Source organism: Lampetra planeri, chromosome 61 (assembly GCF_965212315.1).
Source record: "Lampetra planeri chromosome 61, kcLamPlan1.2.h2, whole genome shotgun sequence".
Taxonomy (NCBI): Eukaryota; Metazoa; Chordata; class Hyperoartia; order Petromyzontiformes; family Petromyzontidae; genus Lampetra; species Lampetra planeri.
The window spans coordinates 2,180,272-2,204,961 of NC_136167.1; the positions used below are offsets into that span (position 1 = coordinate 2,180,272).

Genomic DNA, 24,690 nt, shown 5'->3' on the forward strand with positions numbered 1-24,690 from the left:
CCAGTACCATCCACGCAACCACGCTGACACCACCCACACAACCACACCGTCACCACCCACACAACCACGCTGACACCACCCACACCACATAGCACCGTCACCACTCACGCAACCACGCTGACACCACCCACACAACCACACCGTCACCACTCACGCAACCACGCTGACACCACCCACACAACCACACCGTCACCACTCACGCAACCACGCCGACACCACCCACGCAACCACGCTGACACCACCCACACAACCACGCTGACACCACCCACACAACCACGCCGTCACCACCCACACAACCACGCTGACACCACCCACACAACCACACCGTCACCACTTACGCAACCGCGCCGACAAAGATGACCGCCTCGTATAGCCTTAACGGACTGTTGGAGCGCGTGGCGGCCTCCACAAGCGCTCGCTCACATCGCCACTCTGACTCACACCGCACCGTCACGAAACTCCCCCCCCCCCCCCCCCATCGATTCCCCTATGCGACGATCCCACGATTTAGTGGGGGTCACCATTACAATCTAAAGAAGAGTCCATTCTGGTTGTTCCGTTCTCCCCGTTAACCCAAGCGTAGCGTCAGCGTAACGTTGCGTCCACACAACGATGATAATTTTAAGCCACTTTGTTGAGCTATCATTTGTGGCCAGGTCGCTTCTGAAATAGGAGCCCAGTGGGCATTACCTGGAAAAATAATGAAACTTAAAACTCGCTCTCCGTCCCCTCCCGAACCGCGGGCGTACTGGGCAGAGCGCCGTTCATCTGCGGCTGATCCAACCGTTCCAGCTACACACAGTAGCTGCACCATAGGAGCCGAAGCAGCAACAGCGCCGTCAAATTCACCGCCGCTTGTAAGAGTGACGGCTGTGCGAAGGCCGCTTGCCCATCAGTTCTTGGCTGCCGGGGTGCGAGGAGGAACCCCCCCGAACCGGGGGCTCCGTGGGGCGATCCACCCCCCCCCCCCAACCCCCCCCCCCCCAACTCCCCCCCAACCCCCCCCCCCATCCCCCCCGCCACCACCAGAGTCGCGCCCGGAAATCGACCGTGTATTTTTGACGGCAACGTGCACGTTCTGAATTGTTTTATTGCCGTGTGTCGTCGCTATTATCCTCTCGTAGCAAAACGAAAACCAACGACGACGCGAACCTCATGGGCACATCGCGCGACGCGTCCCGATCGTTATCGGCGTCGCCGCGGCAAACCCCACCCCCCCCCCCCCCCAAACGGGCTTGGCTATGACGGGTCGCGAGTCCCCCCGGGTCTCTGTCCCCCGCAACGCCGGACGATCGACCCCCTGCCCATCCGTAAGCACGGCGGCGGTGGTCGCCAGAACTCTGGCGAGAGACTCTCCGGCGCGAGCACAAAGTAGAAGCGTCGCCCGACGTCCCCCGTTGAGCGAACACCATTCTCACGAAGCTGCGTCAACGAACCGAACGCCGTGGTTGGTGGTGGCGGCGGTGGTGGCGGCGGTGGTGGCGGTGGGCCCCTGCGGGCAACCCCCTCCCACGCACCGCTACTGCATCGCCAGAGTCCACACGGTGTAGATCTCCTTGGGGAAGTTGTCCTGGGGCTCCTGGGCGACCACTCGCAGGCCGCTGCGCTCCACCAGGGCGCGCACCAGCGACAGCTCGCGGCACACGCTGCTGTCCGCCTCGTCCAGCACCACGCCCTGCGGGGAAACAAGCCACCGTCACGGCACAGCGTCACGGCACAGCGTCACGGCACAGCGTCAGGGCACCGTCACGGCACCGTCACGGCACAGTGTCACGGCACAGCGTCACGGCACAGCGTCACCATCACGGCACCGTCACGGCACAGCGTCACGGCACAGCGTCACGGCACAGCGTCACCGTCACGGCATCGTCTCGGCACCGTCACGGCACCGTCATGGCACAGCGTCACCGTCACGGCCGCAAACGCCCTCCTACCCCCTTGGCCGTCCCGCCGACGACTTCACTCCTCGCCAACAACCTTCCCCACAATTCCGGCCCCCCCATGCCCCCCAACTCCGCCAGGGCGCCCTGCCTCCCACCGCCACCGTCTGTGGACATTTCTCACTCTGTAAATCCCTCCCGAGGTCGTGGCCCCCCTCCCCTCCCCCCGTCTGACCTCGCTCCTGTCGTCTCTCGCTGCCCTTGGTCCCGTCCCGTACCCCGCGTCTCCGCCGTTCCCCGGCCGTGCCTCCCTCACCCCACGCGCGGCCAGCCGGGGCCTCTCACGAGCGGAGATGGGGCCGGGGTCGTTTCAGGGCCAAGGCGGCGGGGTTTGTTAGTGGCGATAGGGCCGAGTCGTTAGGGACGAGGGGCCGTGTGGGCCGATTGGTCCGATCGAGCCATGTGCGGGCCCTAGAGGCCGTGTTGGCTAAGGGGTCGTGCAGGCCGATGGGGCCCATACAGCTATGCAGACCCGAGGGGCCGTGTTGGCCTAGGGACCGTGCAGGTCCTAGAGGCCATGCGGGCCCTGGGGGCCGTGTGGGCCCTGGGGGCAGTGTTGGCCCTGGGGGCAGTGTTGGCCCTGGGGGCAGTGCGGGCCGTGCCTGCGACGCCATGTTGTCCTTGATGCACACGACCCCACCGGGCCGCAGGGCGCCGCGACACCGCGCCAGGAAGCCCACCAGGTGCTCGTCCGTCAGGTGGCCTGCGTCCACCACACGGTAGGGTCAACCACAACACGGTCACACGGTAGGTCAACTACAACACGGCCACTCGGTTGGTCAACCACAACACGGCCACACGGTAGGTCAACCACAACACAGTCACACGGTAGGTCAGTCACAACACGGCCACACGGTAGGTCAACCACAACACGGTCACACGGTAGGTCAACCACAACACGGTCACACGGTAGGTCAGCCACAACAGTCACACGGTAGGTCAACTACAACACGACCACTCGGTTGGTCAACCACAACACGGCCACACGGTAGGTCAACCACAACACAGTCACTCGGTAGGTCAACCACAACACAGTCACACGGTAGGTCAGCCACAACACAGTCACACGGTAGGTCAACCACAACACGGTCACACGGTAGGTCAACCACAACACAGTCACACGGTAGGTCAGCCACAACACGGCCACACGGTAGGTCAACCACAACACGGTCACACGGTAGGTCAACCACAACACAGTCACACGGTAGGTCAACCACAACACGGTCAATCGGTAGGTCAGCCACAACACGGTCACACGGTAGGTCAACCACAACACGGTTACACGGTAGGTCAACCACAACACAGTCACACGGTAGGTCAACCACAACACGGTCACACGGTAGGGTCAACACTTCTCACCCACACACCAATTCGCCCACTCACCGATCACCCACTGGATCCACACCACGTCGTAGGTCTCGTCGCCGAAGGAGAAGTCCTGCAGGCCGCAGCAGTAGAAGTTGCCGACGCGCGACGACGCCTCGGGACCCAGGTGGGCCTTGGCGCGCTCCAAGAATCCCGGAGTCACGTCCACCAGGTCCACGCAACGAAACAGCGGCAGCAGCAGCCGCTTGGTGATGCGGCCGATGCCGGCGCCGCAGTCCAGCGCACGGCCCCTGCCGGTCTTGCCCGAGCCCCCACCACCCTCCCCCTTCTGTGGGGGTGGGGGGGGGGTGGGGTACGGGCGGACGCACGGACACGCACGGATGGACACAGTTACAGAGACATGCACGGACACACACGGACAGACATACACGTACGGACAGACACGTACGGACGGACGTACACGTACGGATGGACGTACAGTCACGCACGGACACAGTTACAGAGACACGCACGGACACACACGGACGGACACGGACACGCACGGATGTACACAGTTACAGAGACATGCACGGACACACACGGACACACACAGACGGACACAGACAGACACGGACACAGTTACAGAGACACACACGGACACACACGGACGGACACACACAGACACAGTTACAGAGACACACACGGACACACACGGACGGATACGGACACACACGAACACAGTTACAGAGACACGCACGGACACACACGGACGGACACGTATGGACGGACACACACGGGCACGTACGGACACAGTGACAGAGTGACTCTGAGCCACTCACAGAGCAGGTGCGCCCCCAACGGACGATGCTGCCCCCTCAAAAGACAAAGATCCTCCGCACTCACCCCCCCACCCGGATGTTTGATTCGTTGACATCTCACCGCGGTGGCGGGACGTTGACGACCTCACCTCGTGTACAGGAGGTCGTCGGGTGGTGGTTGTGGTGGTGGATGATAACAACGCATTTATGTTTTACGCGATCTAACCCAAAAACTAAACCCATGTTATTGTACACTAGCCCGTAGCCGTCGCGTATTGCAGTTCATCCTGAAATATTCAACATAAAATAATGACCCGCTCATGATTATTAATGAGGGGGTGGGAGCGGGGTCCACGTGAGTGACGTCATCAGCTCATTATTATTGATGAGGGGGGGGGGGAGCTCCATGTGGAGTGACGTCACCCGCTCATGATTATTAATGAGGTGGGTGGCCAGCACCACGCCCGGCCGCCTTTGTCTCCCCTAGTGGCGATGTTTACTACACACCGCACCGGGTACTCTATTCAGGCTGAGTAGATCTAGGGAAGGCCTAGGACCGGTGCAGATTATAATCGTCACCGGTGGTGTTGGCTGTGAGCGGGGAATCGAACTCTGGTTGCCGGGTTCATAGCGCAGCCCGCTAACCACTACACTACCGCTCCCCACACGGGTACTCACAGGTACTCTCATAGATACTCACTCATCACACACACACAGATACACTCACTCATCACACACACACAGGTACTCACACACAGGCACACACACAGGTACTCACACACAGGTACACACACACACAGGTACCCACACACACACACAGGTACATACACACACAGGTACACACACACAGGTATTCACTCATCACACACACAGGTACCCACACACACACACAGGTACTCATACACAACAAAGACAAAGATCCCCGTATAGCCTTAACAGACTGTAGGGGCAAGTGCTGTTAGCGAGCACCTATGAAGGCCGGAACGGTACACGAGGGGGTGGGTGGCCAGCAACCACGCCCGACCGCCTTTGTCTCCCCAGTGGCGATGTTTACACACCGCACCAGGTACTCATTTAAGGCTGAGTCGACCTAGGGGAGGCCCAGGACCGGTTCAGATAATCGTCACTGGTGTTGGCCGTGAGCGGAAATCGAACCCGGGTCGCCAGGTTCATAGCGCAGCGCGCTAACCGCTACACTACCGCTCCCCACACTCATACACACACAGGTACTCACACACAGGTACATACACACACAGGTACACACACACAGGTACATACACACACAGGTACACACACACAGGTATTCACTCATCACACACACAGGTACCCACACACACACACAGGTACTCATACACACACACACACAGGTACACACACACACAGGTACACAACAACAACAACAACAACCGCCATTCGCCACTAAGTGGCGGTGACGTCACCACGACGCTTGTGCCAGGCCATGTGCACCCTGAGGCCACGTGAAGTGTCGAACGCCCGCTGGCAGGAGGTCACGGGGCAGACCCAGCAGGTGCCACGGGTCGACTGACCGAGATGACCGAGATGACTGGCTGATGCACCACCTGTGCCCCCTACTGTGCCAACTTGCTGTGCTTTAGCCACCCGGCGCTCCGCTCGTTGTTGTGAGCGTCGCTCCTCCGCCCTCCGTTGTTGTTGGAGGGCGACTGCCTCCAACTGCCCAGTAGCGTCCTAGTGTGGCAAAACAACCTCCTACCTCCTCGCGGTGCCGGACGGGCAACACTGTCGTGGGCAGTGCTGTGGGGGGAGGGCCAATGCCCATTGGCCTCTCCCCTCATGGCGTCTGTGACCACCACAGTGGCTAAACGGGGGCTCTGGACGGGTGCGAGGGGCTGGTAACCCCTCCACCTTCAATTAACCACCACTAAACTACGAATTAAACAGGTACACACACACACAGGTACACACACACAGGTTCACACACACACAGGTACTCACTCATCACACACACAGGTACACACACACAGGTACTCACTCATCACACACACAGGTACTCACACACAAGTACACACACATACACACAGGTACTCACTCACAGGTACACACACAGTCACACACAGGTACACACACACAGGTACACACACACAGGTACACACACACACACAGGTACACACACACACACAGTCACACACAGGTACTCACACACAGGTACACACAGGTACTCACTCAACACAAAGATCCCCCATATAGCCTTAACAGACTGTAGGGGCGAGTGCTGTTAGCGAGCACAGGGGTGCTCACGTCGAGGAAGCGCAGCAGGAACTTGCGCGAGGCGGCGATGTCGATGCTGGAGATGTGGCCGTAGCCGCCCAGCATGCCGTCCACGGTGGGCGACGTCTGCCGCCAGTACTCCTCCGCCCGGCTGTAGAACTCGGGCTCGTCGTCAATCACCTCGCTCGTCATCGCCGCCTCCTCTGCCTCCTCCTCCTCCTCCTCGTTGACGCCCTGCCTCCTCGACTGGACGCCTCCTCAACGGCACCTCCTCCTCACTCCCAACACCTCCTCACCGACCTCTCCTCGCTCCCAACACCTCTTCACTCTCCCCTCCTCACTCCCAACACCTCTTCGCCGACACCTCCTCACTTCCAACACCTCTTCACTCTCCCCTCCTCACTCCCAACACCTCCTCGCCGACCTCTCCTCACTCCCAACACCTCTTCACTCTCCCCTCCTCACTCCCAACACCTCCTCACCGACCTCTCCTCACTCCCAACACCTCTTCACTCTCCCCTCCTCACTCCCAACACCTCTTCGCCGACACCTCCTCACTTCCAACACCTCTTCACTCCCAAAACCTCTTCACTGTCCCCTCCTCACTCCCGCCACCTCCTCGCGATGACTCTCCCCACGAGGTCTTCTGCAACAGTCCTCCAACAGGACGTTGCCGCTATTGCTCCTCCTGATCCTGCTCCTCCTCACGCCTGCGCGTGGACCAGACTCGACCGGAGCCTGTGGGAAACGCAGACGATGCACGCGTGAGACTGTGTGAGTGCGACTGTGTGAATGTGCGTGTGACTGTGTGACTGTGTGAGTGAGACTGAACGACTGTGTCCGTGTGAATGTGTGACTGTATGACTGTGTGCGTGTGACTGCGACTGTGTGCGTGTGACTTTGTGCGTGTGACTGTGTGCGTGTGACTGTGTGCGTGTGTGACTGAACGACTGTGTCCGTGTGACTGTGTGACTGCGACTGTGTGACTGAGTGACTGTGTGAATGTGTGACTGTATGACTGCGACTGTGTGACTGAGTGACTGTGAATGTGTGACTGTGTGACTGCGACTGTGTGACTGAGTAACTGTGTCCGTGTGACTGTGTGACTGAGTGACTGTATGACTGTGTGTGTGTGACTTTGTGCGTGTGACTTTGTGTGTGTGACTTTGTGCGTGTGACTGTGTGCGTGTGACTGTGTGCGTGTGTGACTGTACGACTGTGTGTCTGTGTGTCTGTGTGACTGTGTGACTGTGTGACTGTGTGACTGTGTGCGTGACTGTGTGACTGTGTGACTGCGACTGTGTGACTGAGTGACTGTGTGAGTGTGTGAATGTGTGTGTGAATGTGTGAGTGCGACTGTGTGACTGTGTGACTGTGTGTGTGCGACTGTGTGTGACTGTGTGCGTGTGAGAATGTGTGTAACTGTGTACGTCTGTGTGTGTTACCGCGTGTCCGTTTGTGTCACCACATGACTGTATGTGTTACCACGTGTCTGTGTGTGTCAACGCGTGTCCGTGTGTCAACGCGTGTCCCTGTGTGTCACTGAGTGTGTCTACGCGCGTTCCTCTGTGTCCACGCGCATCCCTGTGCGCATCACCGCATGTCCCTGCGCGTGTCACCGCGTGTCTGTATATCAACGTGTGTCTGTGTGTGTCACCGTGTGTCTGTGTGTGTCACCGTGTGTCCCTGCGCGTGTCATCGCGTGTCTGTATATCAACGTGTGTCTGTGTGTGTCACCGTGTGTCTGTGTGTGTCACCGCGTGTCCCTGCGCGTGTCACCGCGTGTCTGTATATCAACGTGTGTCTGTGTGTGTCACCGTGTCTGTGTGTGTCACCGCGTGTCCCTGCGCGTGTCACCGCGTGTCTGTATATCAACGTGTGTCTGTGTGTGTCACCGTGTGTCTATGTGTGTGTCACCGCGTGTCCCTGCGCGTGTCACCGCGTGTCTGTATATCAACGTGTGTCTGTGTGTGTCACCGTGTCTGTGTGTGTCACCGCGTGTCCCTGCGCGTGTCACCGCGTGTCTGTATATCAACGTGTGTCTGTGTGTGTCACCGTGTCTGTGTGTGTCACCGCGTGTCCCTGCGCGTGTCACCGCGTGTCTGTATATCAACGTGTGTCTGTGTGTGTCACCGTGTGTCTATGTGTGTGTCACCGCGTGTGTGTCACCGTGTGTCCAGCGAGCACGTGCGTGCCTATGAGCGAGCGAGCGAGCACACGCGAGACCGGGCGAGCAGCGCAACGCCAGCGCCGTTGTGCCGCTATTCTAACTTTAGCCGGGGCGGTGGAGCCCGGCCGCCGGCACGGCTATAAAAGGCAGGCGCACACAGCCAGAGACCGCCCCGTGGCGGGGGTGACGGGGGGGGGACGGGGGCCATGGCAGCCTCTGGTCAGCAGCGGAGAGAGCACGACGGCGGCCGTCGCCACCTACCCACCGCGTGGGATAACGAAGAGCGGCGAGACAAGCGACGGCTTTGCGCTGTCCGGTAACAACAACGCACGGCGAGGTGTCAGGATGTTGGAACGACTTCGGATGTTGGAACATCTTAACACCAAACGGACACACATCTATCGCGAGGCATGGAGGCTGCATTTACCGCACATCACCTCTTTACAACTGGAGCGCTCCTCCTTCCGCTATTAGGAAGCCACGGCAGCCACGCACCTTTTAAGTCAACTCGACGATGGACAAACTCATTTCTTTAGGATCGCTCTTTGCGTTGTTTTTAGTGTGTTGTCCTTCCCCCGGCACCTCCGATCAGCGTGGCTGGCTGCGTACGGTGGTGAGATAGTTCAACGTTCATTTATTAGGTATAGCCCTGTGAGCCATTCGGCTCTTGAATCGGGTGCAACCGCAACAAAAAAAAAACATGAACAAGAAAACATCTTAAAGTGACTATGTGCAAACAGAAAATCCAAGAAAAGACAGCAAAATATTGCAGAAAAAATTACCGTACACCAACCCTGTGCAAATATCCCAGTGGGATATAGAAGTTCAACGTACGTACGCCGCGCCTGTGGTAGCAAACGCACGGACAAATACGCTTTGATCAAAATGTACGCATCGTCCTTGACACCGATTGGACTGCGCCAGAGACTGCCTCATTCATCGCCCGTCTCGCCACTGGCGTTAGACCAGAGATCCACCGTCAAAAGTTACATGGAGAGCCAGAGCGGTCACGGGGAACTGCATGGAGGTCACGGGGCACTGCATGGAGGTAGCTGTATGGAGGTCACTGTTCATTGGGGAACAAAATAAAACCACTTAGGCTGACGCCAATGTAAACATTATTTAAAACTAAACTATTTCTCCATGAAACATTTTTTTGGGTGAGATCGCGTAAATATATAAATTTGTCATTAAACCCGCCACCACCCGACACAGCCAACTAGTAAGGTTTGTCACGTAAACAGAAAGTGGTCAATTCGTCACTAGTACAGCACTAATGTATAGTGTAGTGTATAGTGTAGTGTATAGTATTGTAGTGTATAGTGTAGTCTATAGTAGTGTATAGTGTAGTGTATAGTAGTGTAGTGTATAGTGTAGTGTATAGTAGTGTAGTGTATAGTAGTGTAGTGTATAGTGTAGTGTATAGTGTAGTGTATAGTAGTGTATAGTGTAGTGTATAGTGTAGTTTATAGTGTAGTGTATAGTAGTGTAGTGTATAGTAGTGTAGTGTATAGTAGTGTATAGTGTAGTGTATAGTAGTGTATAGTGTATTGTATAGTGTAGTGTATAGTGTAGTGTATAGTGTAGTGTATAGTATTGTATAGTGTAGTGTATAGTGGAGTGTATAGTGGAGTGTATAGAGTAGTGTATAGTGTAGTGTATAGTGTAGTGTATAGTGTAGTGTATAGTGTAGTGTATAGTGTAGTATCCTAGTACAGCAACACTGGTGTGTTGGAGAGCCAAGCCACAACATTGACAATCTGAGTACGACGTTTCACCAGTAATTACAAAGAGCTTCATCAGGCGACAGTCACATTTATATATTGATGCGATCTAAACCAAAAAAAAACCTGTATTATGGATGATACTGGTCGCGAAAACCTACGTGTTAAACTAAACTATTTTACCAGGCAAGGCACACCGAGCAATGTAGCTCTCTTTCAAAGGCTACCTGCCCATGAATGACAGCTCACCGAAGTGGCTTATCTTTCATCACGAATTCATAGCGGCCAAATGCTCTGAACGTGTGACGTTGATTCTAAATGTGGAGGGGAAAACCGGAGGACCTTGAGAACAATCCATGCGGCCACGGGGAGAGAGAGAGAGACGCAAACTCCGAATATACAATAACTAGCTTTACTACCCGGCTTCGCCCGGGACTTGGATTCACGATGCCTGGCCGCCTTTGTCTCCCCAGTGGCGATGTTCACACACCACAGCAGTTACTCGTTTGAGGCTGAGTCGACCTTGGGAAGCCCCCGGTTTAAATAATCGTCACCGGTGGTGGCCGTGAGCGGGAATCGAACTCGGGTCGCCGGGTTCGTAGCGCAGCACGCTAACCACCACACTACCGCTCCTCCCACACATACACGTGCTTGCTGCAGACACACACAACTTTCAGGGTGCGTACGGCAGTAAACGACTGAACTAATAAAGCAATGCTGCGTGAAGAACGCCTGAGACCTGCACACATTTGTATGGCACTTTACCCACGGAGGGTTGGGGGTGACATCAGCAGGCACACTGCGTGACGTTTCCGCACACGGGTCACATGACAGATGTGACGTCACAGCTCACTTGCCGTGCAAAACATATGCATTATTGCGCACCCCCCCCCCCCCCCCAAAAATACAAAAGTAATTTTTTTATAATTTGTGCATGGTGCACAGTCTGGAAAGCAGAGGTGTGGACTCGAGTCATGTGACTTGGACTCGAGTCAGACTCGAGTCATGAATTTGATGACTTGCGACTCGACTTGGACTTGCATAACAATGACTTTGTCCCACCTATGAGATGTGGACTCGAGTCATGTGACTTGGACTCGAGTCAGACTCGAGTCATGAATTTGATGACTTGCGACTCGACTTGGACTTGCATAACAATGACTTTGTCCCACCTCTGCTGGAAAGTACCCACATGGCAAATTTCAAGTTTGTTGCATGTCGGGAAGTACGCTAAGCATTTTCAACAGACAGACATAATCACAAATTTCCCTTTTATATATATAGATATAGGTTTGTTTTTGGGTTAGATCACGTAAATATAAACGTGTTGCTAATCCACCACCACCCGACCAGAGCCAATTAGTAAAGTTTGTCTCGTAAATAAAACGCGCCAATTAGTTGCTACTTCTAGCACACCACTGTGTCGGCGGAGAGTAAATCCACAACACTTACCATTTGAGTACGACATTTCGCTGGCGATTACAACCGGCTTCATGTTTCCTTCCGTACAAACCTTGCTAACTTTCTGTGATGCGGATGGAGGCGGGTTCAACGCCACGTTTACATCCACGCGATCGAACCCGAAAAAAATTAACCCGTAAAAACTAAGTTTTTCACTATAAATCCTTTATATGCGTGGCATCGGTTTTATTTTATTATTCATTTCTGTTTTTCTTGAGTAAGAGTTTAATTTTTATCACATTGGTATTTTAAATTAAATATGAAAAAAATGTTTTCCTAAAAAGTGGAAAATTTTGGAAAAAATTTTCACGAAAATAAATTGTCACGCACAACAAGTCTGTGTGCAAAATGTCAGCTCGATTGGATCACGGGAAGTGGGTTAAAAAACGACCGAAATATTTGCACGGTCGTAAGCGCGCAAGCAAGCAAGTGAACTTAATATAAAGGATTTAAAAGTCCAAACACACAGGCGTCACACGCCAGATGTACCCCCCCGAATCAAGCCCAACCCCAAATCCAACCCCAAAATGTACGACTCGAGAAACAGGAAAGCCCCTTAAGATGAAGTGGGCCTCGGGAGTGGGATTCCACAGCCTGGGGCCCCCTCCCCACGCGAGAAACAGAGCCGGTTCACCCATCGTCATCGTCGTCTGTGTGGTGGCTAGGAGATGTTAACGACGTCACCTGGCGTGCAGGAGGTCGTGGGCACGATCCCGACCCAGACTCCGATTGTATACAGATAGTCCCCGAGTTACGGTGGTCCGACTTACGATATTTCGATCTTACGATGGCGATATGACAAAATTGTAAAATATTAAAAAATTTCGCGTGGCAGGCAAACACAGCAGCGTACGAGGTACGATACTGTACGTTCAATGCATGTATGATACGTAGCTTTAGCGAAATCATTTTAGGGTTACCACGATACGATACGTTGAATGCATGTTAAAAGTTTTTTTTATAGCAGAAAGGATTGTTTCCTGAAAAAAACTTTCTGTTCAATTGCAGTTCATATAGGTAGGCTAAGAATTTACCTTGTTTTTTTTACTTTACATTTTACTGTGCAATACAGTATGTGTAAACATCGCCACTGGGAAGACAAAAGCGGTCGGGCGTGGTGCTGGCCACCCACCCACTCGTTTGCCCTGCCGGCCTTCATAGGAGTTTGCTAACAACACTTGCCCCAACAGTCTGCTAAGGCTATACAGGGGATCTTTGTATGTATGTTGAACTTTTTTCACACCGTACGTAGCCAACCGTACTAATCGGAGGTGCGGGCGAACGACACCAAACTAAACACAAAAAACAGTTCAAAAGAAATGAGTTTTCAATCTGGATGATGAATTAAAAGTGTGTAGCCCCAGTGGCTTTCTAATATCGGAAGGAAGAGCGTTCCAGACGGCCACAGAAGCGCACTTGAAAGCAATGTGATATGCAGCCAAAAGCCGCCGCTGCTGCTGCTGCGAGGATGAGCGGAGTGTCGCGTGATGATGGTTTATGCTCCTTGACGAGATCAGCGAGGTGTTGTGGTTCGTTTGAGTCGAGTATCGCATCGTTTGTTGTTGTAAATGTCTGACGTCGTCCCTACTGCTGGACATCAGTTGAAAATAGCTTCAGAACTCATCGGATTCCTCCTCCTAACCGCGGCACCTGGCCTGGGTTTCGTGTAAACCCCATTGGCTACTGTTGTTGTTAGTTTGCACGCTCACTCCCTTTTGCGTTGAAATAATAATTATTAGTGTCCATCCGTCTGCTCGTATGTCACTGCGTCCGTATCCAAGTGTGTGTGTGGCCCGAAGGACACACACGGCATGCGGTGGCATGCCCAGGCCACCGCACGCCCAAACTGTTTTCGTTTGGCCGGATAGAGGGGGGGCTAAACGCGCACAGCGCGGGCTGGAGAAGAGATGGAGTGATGTGGTACAAGCGGACGTGGAGCTGAGTGGACTTGCCAATGACCGGTACCAGCGGTGTCGAGATCGGCCTCTCTGGAGGAGGCTCGTGAAGGACGCTGCTACTGGGCAGTTGGAGGCAGTCGCCCTCCAGCAACAACGGAGGGCAGAGGAGCGACGCTCACAACAACGAGCGGAGAGCTGGGCGGCTAAAACACAGCACTGTAGGGAGCACAGGTCTGCCAGTCCTCTCAGTCAGTCGACCCGTGGCACCTGGGTCTGTCCTGTGATCTCCTGCCAGCGGGCGTTCTGCACTTCACGTGGCCTCAACGTGCAAAATAGCCTGGCACAAACGCCGTGATGACATCCCCACCACTTAGTAAACACGCACGCAACAGCAGCCTACGTTCACCGCCAATACCACCACGGCTCTTGCGCCAGGCTGGGTGCACTCCGAGGCCGTCACGTGACATGTGAAAAGCTCGCTGTTGCTGGCAGGTAACGGGATGGACCCAGGTGCCACGGGTTGACTGCTGGTGCCAGGCTAGGTGCAGAAGGTAGTCACGGAACAGACGCAGGTACCATGGGTTGACTGCTGTGCCGGGATAGGTGGAGGAAGCCACGGGACAGACCTAGGTGCCACGGGTTGACTGCTGTGCCAGGCTAGGTGCAGGACGTGGTCACGGAACAGACGCAGGTACCATGGGTTGACTGCTGTGCCGGGCTTGGTGGATGAGGTCACGTGATGGAGCCATGTGTTACGGGTTGACTGAGATGATTGGCAGATGCACCCCCCGTGTTCCCCATTGTGCCAGATGGCACAACTGGCGTGCGTTGTACGAACACACGTGGACGCATGCCGACACGCGAGCCCTCTGCCCGCAGTTTCCACACGAGGGACAGAAACTGCCGTGGTTAGAGATGAGTTACATCTCACTACCCTGTGCCGTCCCGTCCCCTACGCTCCAAATCTCCACCGTCGCTATCTCTCTCGTTCCCCTCCACTGAACCAACTCCACCTGCAGCAAACAGGACAAACCCTCTTCACTACAACAAGCTGCACAACACAGGGCAACCATCCTATCACTACCCCAACCCTACCACTACCCTAACCCCTATCACTACCCTAACCCCTATCACTACCCCAACGCCTATCACTACCCCAACTCCTATCACTACCCCAACTCCTATGACTACCCCAACCCCTATCACCACCCCTATCACCACCCCTACCCCTATCACCACCCCTACCCCTATCACTACCCCAACCCCTATCACTACCCCAACCCCTATCACTACTACCCGAACCCCTATCACTACCCCAACCCCTATCACTACCCCTATCACCACCCCTACCCCTATCACCACCCCTACCCCTATCACAACCCCTATCACTACCCCAACCCCTATCACTACCCCAACCCCTATCACTACCCCAACCCCTATCACTACTACCCCAACCCCTATCACTACCCCAACCCCTATCACTACCCCAACCCCTATCACTACCCCAACCCCTATCACTACTACCCCAACCCCTATCACTACTACCCCAACCCCTATCACTACCCCAACCCCTATCACTACTACCTCAACCCCTACAGGGTCGCGCCTGTGACAACAAAGACAAAGATCCCCCATGTAGCCTGTAACAGACTGTTGGGGCAAGTGCTGTTAGCGAGCAGCACCTATGAAGGCCGGCACAGCACACGAGGGGGCAGGTGGCCAGCAACCACGCCCGGCCGCCTTTGTCTCCCCCAGTGGCGATGTTATTTTTACACAGCGCACCTGGTGGTGTTGTGTGGGCCGTGAGCGGGAATCGAACTCGGTCGCCGGGTTCGTAGCGCAGCGTGGCGCTAACCGCTGCACCACCGCTCCCCACACACACAGCGAACGAGGGAGTGGGTTGACGACGACTCCCGTTGTGACTGACAGAGTAAACCGCCCGCCCCAACTCACCACCGGTCCCCAGAGTTGGGTGGCGACTCCCCCCACAGCTCCACTCTCATGTCCCAACACCACCACCACCACAAGCACCACCACAACAACAACAGCCATTCGCCACTAAGTGGCGGTGACGTCACCACGACGCTGGTGCCAGGCCAAGTGCACCTTGAGGCCACGTGAAGTGTCGAACGCCCGCTGGCAGGAGGTCACGGGGCAGACCCAGCAGGTGCCACGGGTCGACTGACCGAGATGACCGGCTGATGCACCACCTGTGCCCCCTACTGTACCAACTTGCTGTGCTTTAGCCACCCGGCGCTCCACAACAACCACTACCACAACCACCACAACCAGCACCATAACCACTACCACCACCACAACCAGCACCATAACCACTACCACCACTACCACCACCACCACAACCACCACCACCACAACCACCCACACAACCACCCACACAACCACCCAACCACACAACCACCACCAGCACCAAAACCACTACCATCACTACCACCACTACCACCACCACTACCACCACTACCACCACAACCACTACCACCACCACGACCACCACCACCACCACGACCACCAGCACCACGACCACCAGCACCACGACCACCACCACCACGACCACCACAACCACCACCACAACAACAACAATCACCACCACACCACCACCACGACCACCACCACCCACACAACCAGACACACAACCAGACACACAACCACCCACACAACCACCCACACAACCACCCACACAACCACCCACACAACCACCCACACAACCACCCACACAACCACCCACACAACCACACAACCACACAACCACACAACCACACAACCACCCACACAACCACCCAACCACCCACACAACCACACAACCACACAACCACCCACACAACCACCCACACAACCACCCACACAACCACCCACACACAACCACCCACACACACACAACCACCCACACACACACAACCACCCACACACAACCACCCACACACCCACACTACCACCCACACAACCACACAACCACCCACACAACCACCCACACAACCACCCACACAACTACCCAACCACCCAGACAAATACCCAACCACCCACACAACCACACACACAACTACCCAACCACACACACAACCACCCACACAACCACACAACTACCCAACCACCCACACAACCACCCAACCACCCAACCACCCACACAACCACACACACAACCACACAACCATCCACACAACCGCGCTACTACGCACCCACACAAAGATAAAGATCCCCCGTATAGCCTTAACAGACTGTAGGGACAAGTGCTGTTAGCGAGCACCTATGAAGGCCAGCACCACGCCTTTCTCTCCCCAGTGGCGATGTCTACACACGGCACCAGGTACGCATTTGAGGCTGAGTCGACCTAGGGGAGGCCCAGGACCGGTTTCAGATAATCGTCACTGGTGTTGGCCGTGAGTGGGAATCGAACCTGGGTCGCCAGGTTCATAGCGTAGCACGCACACACCCCCCACCCACCACCGCACCGAGGCTGCTGCTGCTTCTGTTGTTGATCACCCGAGGAGGCCGAAGCAGCCGCGTTCGATCCCCGGTCGCCACGCGTGTGGCCAGTGGGGGGGGGGAGCGGTGAAGGGGGGGGGGTGCACGGCGCGCGGGGCTCCACCACTCGCCCGAGCCGCCGCCCGAGCCCCCACCCCCCACCACCGTCTCGTCCAATCGCAGGCGGCCGTGAACGCGCGCACCGTCACGCCACGCCCACGGACTCGACACCGGAGCCAATGGGCGTCGCCGACACTGGGAAGTGGCGCCGCCCCCCTCGCCCCCCTCGCCCCGCCCCGCGCGACCCACGTGTTCGCCCAGCGGGGTTGAGTGTGGGCAGAGAGCGTGGATCGAGACTCGAACGTGGAACCTGGAGCTCTGGGGACCTGGGTACCGGAGGTTCGACCGCTTGAGACGGCGTGAGTGGCAGTGACTGACGGCGTGAGTGGCAGTGACTGGGGTCGAGACTCGACCCTGGAACTCTGTGACCGGAGGTTCGATTGATTGAGACGGCGTGAGTGGCAGTGACTGAGGCCGGGAGTCGAACCTGGAACTCTGGGTCCAGAGGTTCGATCGCTTGAGACAAGAGTGGGGGCAGTGTCAGGTGCTCGAACCTGCCACTCCGGGTTCTGGGTACATTGAGACTCTGGCAGCTTGGACCCTCCGCCATCGATTCGCGAATCTTTGGAAAACTACGCAGCGGGTGGATGTGTGTGGGAGAGAGACAAAGCCACCATCGGGGAAATCGAACCTGAAACTCCCTGGGTGCTAGACCAGGCGCTTGCGTCTTCTTCACATGCCGAACTCTGCTACGCCTGCAAACCTTGGGTCTAGAACTCTGGCAAACATTGGGACTAGAACTCTGGCAAACCTTGGGTCTAGAACTTTGCTACGCCTGCAAACCTTGGGACTAAAACTCTGGCAAACCTTGGGTCTAGAACTCTGCTACGCCTGCAAAACCTTGGGTCTAGAACTCTGGCAAACCTTGGGTCTAGAACTCTGCTACGCCTGCAAACCTTGGGTCTAGAACTCTGGCAAACCTTGGGTCTAGAACTCTGCTACGCCTGCAAACCTTGGGTCTAGAACTCTGGCAAACATTGGGTCTAGAACTCTGGCAAACCTTGGGACTAGAACTCTGGCAAACCCTGGGTCTAGAACTTTGCTACGCCTGCAAACCTTGGGACTAAAACTCTGGCAAACCTTGGGTCTAGAAATCTGCTACGCCTGCAAACCTTGGGTCTAGAACTCTGGCAAACTTTGGGTCTAGAACTCTGGGTACATTGAGACTCTGGCAGCTTGGACCCTCCGCCATCGATTCGCGAATCTTTAGAAAACTACGCAGCGGGTGGATGTGTGTGGGAGAGAGACAAAGCCACCATCGGGGAAATCGAACCTGAAACTCCCTGGGTGCTAGACCAGGCGCTTGCGTCTTCTTCACATGCCGAACTCTGCTACGCCTGCAAACCTTGGGTCTAGAACTCTGGCAAACATTGGGACTAGAACTCTGGCAAACCTTGGGTCTAGAACTTTGCTACGCCTGCAAACCTTGGGACTAAAACTCTGGCAAACCTTGGGTCTAGAACTCTGCTACGCCTGCAAAACCTTGGGTCTAGAACTCTGGCAAACCTTGGGTCTAGAACTCTGCTACGCCTGCAAACCTTGGGTCTAGAACTCTGGCAAACCTTGGGTCTAGAACTCTGCTACGCCTGCAAACCTTGGGTCTAGAACTCTCGCAAACATTGGGTCTAGAACTCTGGCAAACCTTGGGACTAGAACTCTGGCAAACCTTGGGTCTAGAACTTTGCTACGCCTGCAAACCTTGGGACTAAAACTCTGGCAAACCTTGGGTCTAGAAATCTGCTACGCCTGCAAACCTTGGGTCTAGAACTCTGGCAAACTTTGGGTCTAGAACTCTGGGTACATTGAGACTCTGGCAGCTTGGACCCTCCGCCATCGATTCGCGAATCTTTAGAAAACTACGCAGCGGGTGGATGTGTGTGGGAGAGAGACAAAGCCACCATCGGGGAAATCGAACCTGAAACTCCCTGGGTGCTAGACCAGGCGCTTGCGTCTTCTTCACATGCCGAACTCTGCTACGCCTGCAAACCTTGGGTCTAGAACTCTGGCAAACATTGGGACTAGAACTCTGGCAAACCTTGGGTCTAGAACTTTGCTACGCCTGCAAACCTTGGGACTAAAACTCTGGCAAACCTTGGGTCTAGAACTCTGCTACGCCTGCAAAACCTTGGGTCTAGAACTCTGGCAAACCTTGAGTCTAGAACTCTGCTACGCCTGCAAACCTTGGGTCTAGAACTCTGGCAAACCTTGGGTCTAGAACTCTGCTACGCCTGCAAACCTTGGGTCTAGAACTCTGGCAAACATTGGGTCTAGAACTCTGGCAAACCTTGGGACTAGAACTCTGGCAAACCTTGGGTCTAGAACTTTGCTACGCCTGCAAACCTTGGGACTAAAACTCTGGCAAACCTTGGGTCTAGAAATCTGCTACGCCTGCAAACCTTGGGTCTAGAACTCTGGCAAACTTTGGGTCTAGAACTCTGGCTCCGTAGCCTGGGAACTTTGAAGCGCGGCGGAATAAATCTCGGCAGGTAAACCCCTGAGGCCCACCAGCTCGCGAGACTCGGAGCCTTGAGTGAGTTCGTACTGGTCTCTGACAACCGCGGCTGTGGTGGTGTTTAGTTTTGTTGTTGTTTGTGTGTTTAGTTTGTTGTACTTCCCCCGCACCTCCGATTAGTACGGTTGGCGACGTACGGTGCGAAAGAAGTCCAACGTTTACCAAGGCCGTAGCCATGGAGTCAACATTGAGGGGGACCAAATCTTCCAGGGGGTCCCCCCCTCCAGAAAAAAAATCTAAATTTCAAAACTAATTTCCTGCCTAAAATTTAAAAAAAATTCACTAACATGGGATTGACTTTTTATTTCTTTCCTTGTATGTAATGGCAGAGATTAGGGATTTGTAAAGTACAACCATGACCACAATTATATAAACAGAAATACATTTTATAGCAATATATTGGGGGTGACATTTTGAACATATTTTAGTATTGGGGGGAGAATGTGTCCCCCCCAATATATATTATAATTACGGCCTTGACATATACTGTACATAACTCTTACGCCTGCATCCGGGATCATCCTTGGACCAACATTTTTGGCAGGTGAAGCTTAAAACCCCGGACATTAAGACTCACTCCGCTGGACTACAGACTACATTGGGACCAGACAAAACCCCAAGCTGTGGAATCTGGAACCTGGATCGGTTCTGCATAACTGTCAACCCATACGGTTTACCTCGTATTCTTGTACATGGAAATGGAGTTTTCCATACAGCGTACAGCCGTTTTAAAATACAGGCAACAACAAAAAATGTGTCTGTTTGTGTTTCTCCCTTGTGATAGGACTTTGTAGGATGCACGTTGAGATTTATAAGGGCACGGGGTGACCAATAAGGTCTGAATTGGTCTGTAATAAGTTGGGGCACTGATAAAGGGTTGACATCTATGGGTTCCGCGTCCTATAACTTGGACGCCCGGACCCTGACGACGCCTGATTCCTGCGACCTCTAAAACGCGGACCCTGACACCTCGCGGAGAGAAGCCGCCCTTCGACTTTTGAGATCCAGCCCCCCCCCGCCCCCCCGCCCCCCTGCCTCCTTCTCTAGAACCGAGTCTCTCCCTCGCTCGAGCCACGGCCACAGCGGAGCGGAGTGGGGCGGTACGAGAGGCATGCGGGGACTGGCGGTGGTGGCGGCGCGACTCGCGGCCGGCGTCGGCCGGAAGATTCGCGCGACCCGGCCCGGACTCGCGACGCCTCCCGGCGTCCGTGGGTCAGAGGGACTCCAAGCGCCGCTGACAGCAGCCCGTCGCGCCCTCGCCTCTTGGTGGGTGCCTCCAACCCGGCGTCCTTCACTCGTGTTCAGAGGCGGCGGGGGGGTGGTGGCGGCACTTTCGCCGATAAGACATCGTCAGTGTGAACTGTTGGGGGGGGGGGGTTGGACAGCAGCACAACGACGATGATGATGATGGGTGGTGGTGTTCTCACTCTTTGTGTATTGTCACGGGGGGGACCGCACGTTCAGGGGCCGCACTAAAGGCCACCAAGGGGACCGCTTCCGTGGGGCGTTCTGTGATGACCGGAGCGCCACTTGGAGAAGAAGTAGGGGGTCTCAGAGGTAGCTCTGTGATGTCCACTTCCGAGGGGATTCTCCGTCTCGCGACGCCGTTGATGGCGCCGTCTCCCCCGCCCCGACCCGCAGGCCGACGCTACGGCCCTCGCTTGCCCCGCCTGCGCCGGCGGGGCACCAGCGGGCCTGGCGGGGCCTTTGCAGCGGAGCGGACGCGGACCCGGCGGGGGCGGCGACGGCGCTCGGGGCCGTGAAGCAGCCGCACTACCAGCTGGTGTTCACCTGCAAGGTGCCGCACCCGTGGCGCCTCCCATGCCATTCCCGTCCGTGCCATCCCTGTGCCACCCTCCGTGCCACCCCCCGTGCTGCCCCCCTTGCCACCCCCGTGCCACACCCTATGCCACCTCTCCCCGTGCCATCCCCTGTGCCACATCCCCCATGTCATCTCCGTGCCGCCCCCCGTGCCACCCCCGGTGTCACTCCCATGTCGCCCCCCCTTGCCACCCCCGTGCCACCCCCACCGTTCCACCGATAACCAGGCGTGACTGCATGCGTTCGCGCACGGGGAGCGGTGGCGCAGCGGTTAGCGCGCTGCACTAGGCACCCGGCTGCGACCCGAGTTCGATCCCCGCGCACAGCCACCAGCACCGGCGACGGAATATTTGAACCGGTCCTGGGCCGTCCCTCGGGTCGACTCGGCAGCCGGGGCCGGGCGGTGGCGCTTGCCCGCCCACCCCGTGCCATCGTGAGCCGTGCCGGCATTCACAGGCCCCGCTGCTCGCTATTTTGCTGCTATGAATGTCCCCATGATGATGATGATGATGACGAGCCACTTCGTTGAGCTGTCATTTGTGGCCAGGTCGCTTCTGACAAAGAGCCACGTAGCTCAGTGGGCCTTACTTGGTAAAATAAACTAAAATTGTTTCGTTTTAGTTTGTACTCATGTACTTTTTGCATTTATTTCTCACGACTTGCTTACCTTTTGGGATCAAAAGCATTTAATAATAATGTAGCAAATTTTCTGACCTACCCTTGCTGGACATCTGTGAAAAAACGAGCATCATAGCTCATGGGATTCCTCCTCCTCCCCCCCCTCCTCCCTCCTGCAGTCCAAAGTAAAGGGGATTTACTCTTTGGTTCTTTCGGTAAAGTCACGTAGGTAGAAAATAAAATAAATCACGAGGTTTCGATTGCAACACAAGCAATCATCATCAGGTGGGAAAACCACAGCAAGAATTTTTTTTTATTTGCTGATGACGATTGCTTGTGTTGCAATCGAAACGTCGTGATTTATTTTACTTTATACCTACGTGACTTTACCGAAAGAACCAAAGAGTATGGATTCCTGCAGTCGCGAAAGCTTCAAATCTAGATTTAGAGGTTATTTCTCTTCTTTTGTCCGTGCGAGCTCAGGTGTGCAGCACCCGCACAGCCAAGCGGATCTCGAAGGTGGCGTACCACAGCGGCGTGGTGATCGTCACCTGCCCAGGCTGCGGGAATCACCACATCATCGCCGACAACCTGCGCTGGTTCTCCGACCTGGAGGGCAAGCGGTGCGTACGCCGGGGAGAGACTCAATCGGAGTCTTCGTTTCGAGACCGCATGATCTCGTCAAGGAGCCATAAACCACCATCACCACGCGACACTCCACTCATCCTCGCAGCAGCAGTAGCGGCGGCGGCTTTTGGAAAACCGTCGAGCAAAGGCGGTGGTGACCGCTGCATCGCGCGGCACTTTCGGATGCGCTTCCGCGGCCGTCTGGAACGCTCTTTCCTTGAAGCCACTTGGAGCTTTGGCACTTAAAATCACCTAGATTGAAAACCCATTCCTTTTTATAACTGCTTTTTGTGTTGAGTCTGTTGACCTTCCCTCGCACCACCGATCGGCACGGTTGGCTACGCACGGTGCGAAAGAAGTTCTGTGAAAAAGAGCTTCATAGCTCATCGGATTTCTCCCCCTGCCTGACCCCTGGCTGTGCCGGCAGGAACATCGAGGAGATCCTGGCAGCACGCGGGGAGCTCGTTCGCCGCGTGCCCACCGAAGATGCCACCGACTTCGCCGCGGTGCCTGGGGGTGAGGGGGCGGGGCCCGGGAGAGAGGGGCCTGAGGTGGAGGGGGCGGGGTGCGGAGTGGAATCTGGGATGGAGGGGGCGGAGTCTGAGATGGAGGAGGTGGGGTCCGGAGGGGAGAGCCTGGGGGTCACGGGGCCGAGGGAGTGCGGATCACGGGGGGTCACCACCGGGCACGGCGGATCCGTGGGGGCGGTGGGGCGAGCCGTGGTGCCGGCCTCACCGGGACAAGGTGGGGTGGGGGCCCAGGATCCCGGTGTGCGGGGCCCGGGGAGGGCCGAGGGTGGTTAGATGGGGGAGATGTTTGCGCGTCGATTGATTCGATCCTTACGCTTGGGATACTTTGAGGTTTGCCGCCGCTGCCACAGCAGAGGAGTTGGTGGTCAGCACGCGGGAGGGCTTGCGACCCCAGAGGTCGCGCCGATTCGATTCCATCTCCTGGTGTGGCGGATGTGAAAAAAAATCACACACTGCCAGTTTATTAAACCTGTCCACCCACCCAGGAGCGTTCGTCGCTACGCCGCAGTCGATCGGCAAAATCAGGTTTGGTGGGGTAAAGCGTGGGTACTCCCAAGGCCGGATTAAGGTTATGAGGTGTCCAAGGCGAATAGAAGGGAAGGGCCTACTGGGTATGTTGTGAGTAATTACATGTTGTGGGAAAAGAAACACGAATTCATCAAATAAAAATTATTTATTTACCTTTGTAAATATTCACACATTTATTCGACTCGAAATAAATGAATGAAACATCACGAACACTCATTCAGCGTCCCATCATCCGAGCTTTAGCAGCTGTGGCAAAGTGAAGTGTGAACGACGTCGTGGTGGTCATTCAAAGACAGATTTCGGCCGATGTGTGCGCTACAGTCGCTCAGGTGACACCGTGGCTCAGCTGACACTGTCGCTCCGCTGTTCCTTCAACGTGGAATGGTAAAATACACCTTACAACACACGAGAGGGCCTTTTTCGCCTCTGGGTTATTCCGGCCCTGAGGACTGCCACCTTTTCCAAGACGTCTGGGCCAGCACGGAAGAGTAGGCCAAGTACCCTCTGCATGGGCCCCCTCTGGAGGTCGCAGGGCTGCGCCTTGACCCCGTTTGTACCGCGTGTGGCAGCGTCCATCTGCGCGCCGGTTGGAGTTTCGGAGGCGGGACAGCGGGTGATCGATCGTTCATCGGCGGAGTTGTCGATGTTCACCGACGATTGATGTCTGTCGGACCTTTTTTGTGTGCACGTGTCGTAAAGCTGCTCACCCTAAGCTGCAAGTCCTCTGATGTGTGCATCATCTCTGTGCCCTCCGCCTCTTGTCGTTCTCAGTGCGCACAGCGCAAGCTGACCACTAGGCCCCTGGGTGCGTATAGCGTGAGCTAACCACTAGGCCCCCCCAGACCTCTCAGCACTTACAATGTGAGGGCCCCCAGACCCCTTGGTGTTTAAAGA

At 55.7% G+C, this 24,690-nt stretch overlaps 2 protein-coding genes across 5 annotated transcripts; one reads left to right on the top strand and one right to left on the bottom strand.

Annotated features, from left to right (window-relative positions):
- Window positions 1-1,072: 1,072 nt before the first annotated feature.
- NTMT1 (N-terminal Xaa-Pro-Lys N-methyltransferase 1) lies at window positions 1,073-17,140 on the bottom strand. 4 transcript variants are annotated; one of them, XM_078619028.1, is made up of 5 exons: window positions 17,028-17,140; window positions 6,341-7,048; window positions 3,324-3,594; window positions 2,543-2,643; window positions 1,073-1,675 (listed from the first exon to the last, which is right to left on the bottom strand). In XM_078619028.1, the coding sequence occupies exons 2-5, from the start codon at window positions 6,500-6,502 to the stop codon at window positions 1,520-1,522; spliced, it is 690 nt and encodes a 229-aa protein (XP_078475154.1). In that variant the 5' UTR covers window positions 6,503-7,048; window positions 17,028-17,140; the 3' UTR covers window positions 1,073-1,519. The 4 variants fall into 4 exon arrangements, with proteins under 4 accessions (XP_078475154.1, XP_078475157.1, XP_078475155.1 ...); XM_078619031.1 differs by having other exon boundaries at window positions 17,020-17,134; XM_078619029.1 differs by having other exon boundaries at window positions 16,973-17,134.
- A 181-nt stretch (window positions 17,141-17,321) lies between these two features.
- On the top strand, window positions 17,322-24,012 carry DNLZ (DNL-type zinc finger). The gene is made up of 5 exons (XM_078619164.1): window positions 17,322-17,459; window positions 20,720-20,938; window positions 21,314-21,470; window positions 22,595-22,734; window positions 23,166-24,012. Exons 2-5 carry the CDS (start codon window positions 20,784-20,786, stop codon window positions 23,539-23,541), a joined length of 828 nt encoding a protein of 275 aa, XP_078475290.1. The 5' UTR covers window positions 17,322-17,459; window positions 20,720-20,783; the 3' UTR covers window positions 23,542-24,012.
- Window positions 24,013-24,690: the final 678 nt, after the last annotated feature.

Coding starts and splice junctions, on each gene's coding strand:
- NTMT1 (XM_078619028.1), bottom strand. CDS start 6,502: ATGACGAGCGAGGTGATTGACGACGAGCCCGAGTTCTACAGCCGGGCG. Junction 2,644..3,323: donor GTGGATCCAGTGGGTGATCG/GTGAGTGGGCGA, acceptor TGGTGGACGCAG/GCCACCTGACGGACGAGCAC. Junction 1,676..2,542: donor AGGACAACATGGCGTCGCAG/GCACGGCCCGCA, acceptor GTTTCCCCGCAG/GGCGTGGTGCTGGACGAGGC.
- DNLZ (XM_078619164.1), top strand. CDS start 20,784: ATGCGGGGACTGGCGGTGGTGGCGGCGCGACTCGCGGCCGGCGTCGGC. Junction 20,939..21,313: donor CGTCGCGCCCTCGCCTCTTG/GTGGGTGCCTCC, acceptor CCCGACCCGCAG/GCCGACGCTACGGCCCTCGC. Junction 21,471..22,594: donor AGCTGGTGTTCACCTGCAAG/GTGCCGCACCCG, acceptor GTGCGAGCTCAG/GTGTGCAGCACCCGCACAGC.